This window comes from Corapipo altera, unplaced genomic scaffold (assembly GCF_003945725.1).
Source record: "Corapipo altera isolate COAL_440 unplaced genomic scaffold, ASM394572v1 60718, whole genome shotgun sequence".
Taxonomy (NCBI): Eukaryota; Metazoa; Chordata; class Aves; order Passeriformes; family Pipridae; genus Corapipo; species Corapipo altera.
This window is the reverse complement of record NW_020889692.1, coordinates 1-1989: the sequence shown is the minus strand read 5'-3', so window position 1 is coordinate 1989 and position 1989 is coordinate 1. Positions and strand designations below refer to the sequence as shown.

The following is a 1989-nucleotide window of genomic DNA, read 5'->3' as shown; positions in this document are numbered from 1 at the left end:
GCTGTCCCCTCCCTGGGGCTGGGGGGTGTCACAGTGTCCCCTCCCTGGAGCTGGGGGGGTGTCACACTGTCCCCTCCCTTGGGCTGTGTCCCCTCCCTGGGATTTGGGGTGTCCCGCTGTCCCCTCTCTGGGATTTGGGGTGTCACACTGTCCCCTCCCTGGGATTGGGGTGCCACACTGTCCCCTCCCCGGGGAGGGTATCCTTTTGCCCCCCATGACCCCGGGTCCCCCCAGGGGGGTGTCCCTGTCCCCTGTGTGTCCTCCCCAGGACAGTGTCCCCATTCCTTGTTGTCCCCCCCCCATGACCCCGTGTCCCTCCCAGGGGGGTGTCCCTGTCCCCCCAGGAGTGTGTCCCCATGCCCTATTCCCCCCCAGATGCCCTGTGCCCCCCAGGGGGATGTCCCCATGCCCTGTTCCCCCCCCATGACCCCATGTCCCCCAGGAGGGTGTCCCTGTCCCCTGTGTCCCCCCCCATGACCCCGTGTCCCCCAGGAAGGTGTCCCTGTCCCTTGTGTCCCCTCCCATGACCCCGTGCGCCTGGCCGGGATGAAGATCTCCCGCCCCCCCATCTCCATCGGCCACTACAAGATGGTGAAGCACAAGGGGGACAAAGGCAACGAGGAGAACCCCCACAGGTCCTTGATTCTGTGATTCCATAATTCTGTGATTCTATGATTCTTTGGCTCTTTGATTTTATGATTCTGTGATTCTCTGATTCTATAATTCCATGATTCTATGAATCTGTAATTCTATGATTTTATCATTCTATGATTCTATGATTTTGTGATTCTATGATTTTGATTCCATGATTCTGTGATTCTATGATTTTATGATTCCATGATGATTCTATAATTCCATGATTCCATGACTATAATTCCATGATTCTATAATTTATGATTCTATAATCCCATGATTCCATGACTCTATAATTCTATAATCCTGTGATTCCATGATTATGCAATTCCATGATTTTAGGATTCTATGATTCCATGGTCCCATAATTCCATGATTCCATAATTTATGATTCTATAATCCCACGATTCCATGACTCTATAATTCCATGATTCTATAATCCTGTGATTCTGTGACTCCACGATTTTATGATTCCATAATTCCATGATTCCATAATTCCATGATTCCTGACCCCCCCTGCTGTTCCCCCCCCCCCAGGTTCGACCTGCTGGTGCGGACCCAGCGCTCCTGGACCCAGGATGGGATGAACTCCCTGACCTATTCCCTGCTGGAAAAGCGGCTCCAGCCCCTCTACACCAACCTCACCGTGGACATTGGCACCGACCCCCGCGGCCCCCACGGAGCCCCCCCCGGCAGCTCCCGCCGCTTCCGGGAGGAGATGCTGCGCCAGCCCCCCCGGGGGGCCCTGCCCCTGCCCCTGGCGCTGGCACGGGGGGCTCCCCCCCCCACCCAGCCTGCCCACGGCCCCCCCCGTGGCCCCCAACAGCACCCAGGGCTTGGGGACCACCCAGGACCCCCGGGGGGGCAACCAGAGCCTGGCACGGGGACCCCCTTAACCCTCCCCTTCCCGCACTGGGACCCCCAGTGTGGCCTCGCTGGATGGACTGGGGGGAAGTGGGGGGCACTGGGAGCCCTGCCTGGTGTTGGGGGGCACCCCGGGGTGAGCCTGACCCCCCGGGGGATGGTGGTGGTGGGGGGGTCTCTGGGGGTCCCCGAATCGGGCGCACGCGGGTATTTATTCTATTTATGAGCCGCTCCCCTGGGCCTTTGTAAGGGGGTTGAGGGTTTTTTTTTTGTCAATTAAAAAAGAAAATCGCTTTGTCCTACAGCCACGGGGGGGCTGCTGGAGGGGTGAGGGGCCCCGGGGGGGTCAGGGGGGTGTCCCCAAGAGCCCCCCCACGGCCGCCTTGGCGCTGGCGATGCAGTCGTTGACGGAGACCCCCGAGTAGGAGGCCCCGACGAGGCTCAGGGGGAGCTGCTGCTCCTTCAGGAACTGCCTGATCTGCTCTGGGGGGG

The 1989-nt window shown here is 59.2% G+C and overlaps 1 protein-coding gene across 1 annotated transcript; it reads left to right on the top strand.

Moving 5' to 3' along the window:
- The first annotated feature begins 536 nt into the window (after nucleotides 1-536).
- LOC113942274 (proline-rich protein 2-like) lies at nucleotides 537-1805 on the top strand. Its single transcript, XM_027633406.1, has 2 exons — nucleotides 537-635; nucleotides 1171-1805. The coding sequence occupies exons 1-2, from the start codon at nucleotides 547-549 to the stop codon at nucleotides 1721-1723; spliced, it is 642 nt and encodes a 213-aa protein (XP_027489207.1). The 5' UTR covers nucleotides 537-546; the 3' UTR covers nucleotides 1724-1805.
- The last annotated feature ends 184 nt before the right edge of the window (nucleotides 1806-1989 follow it).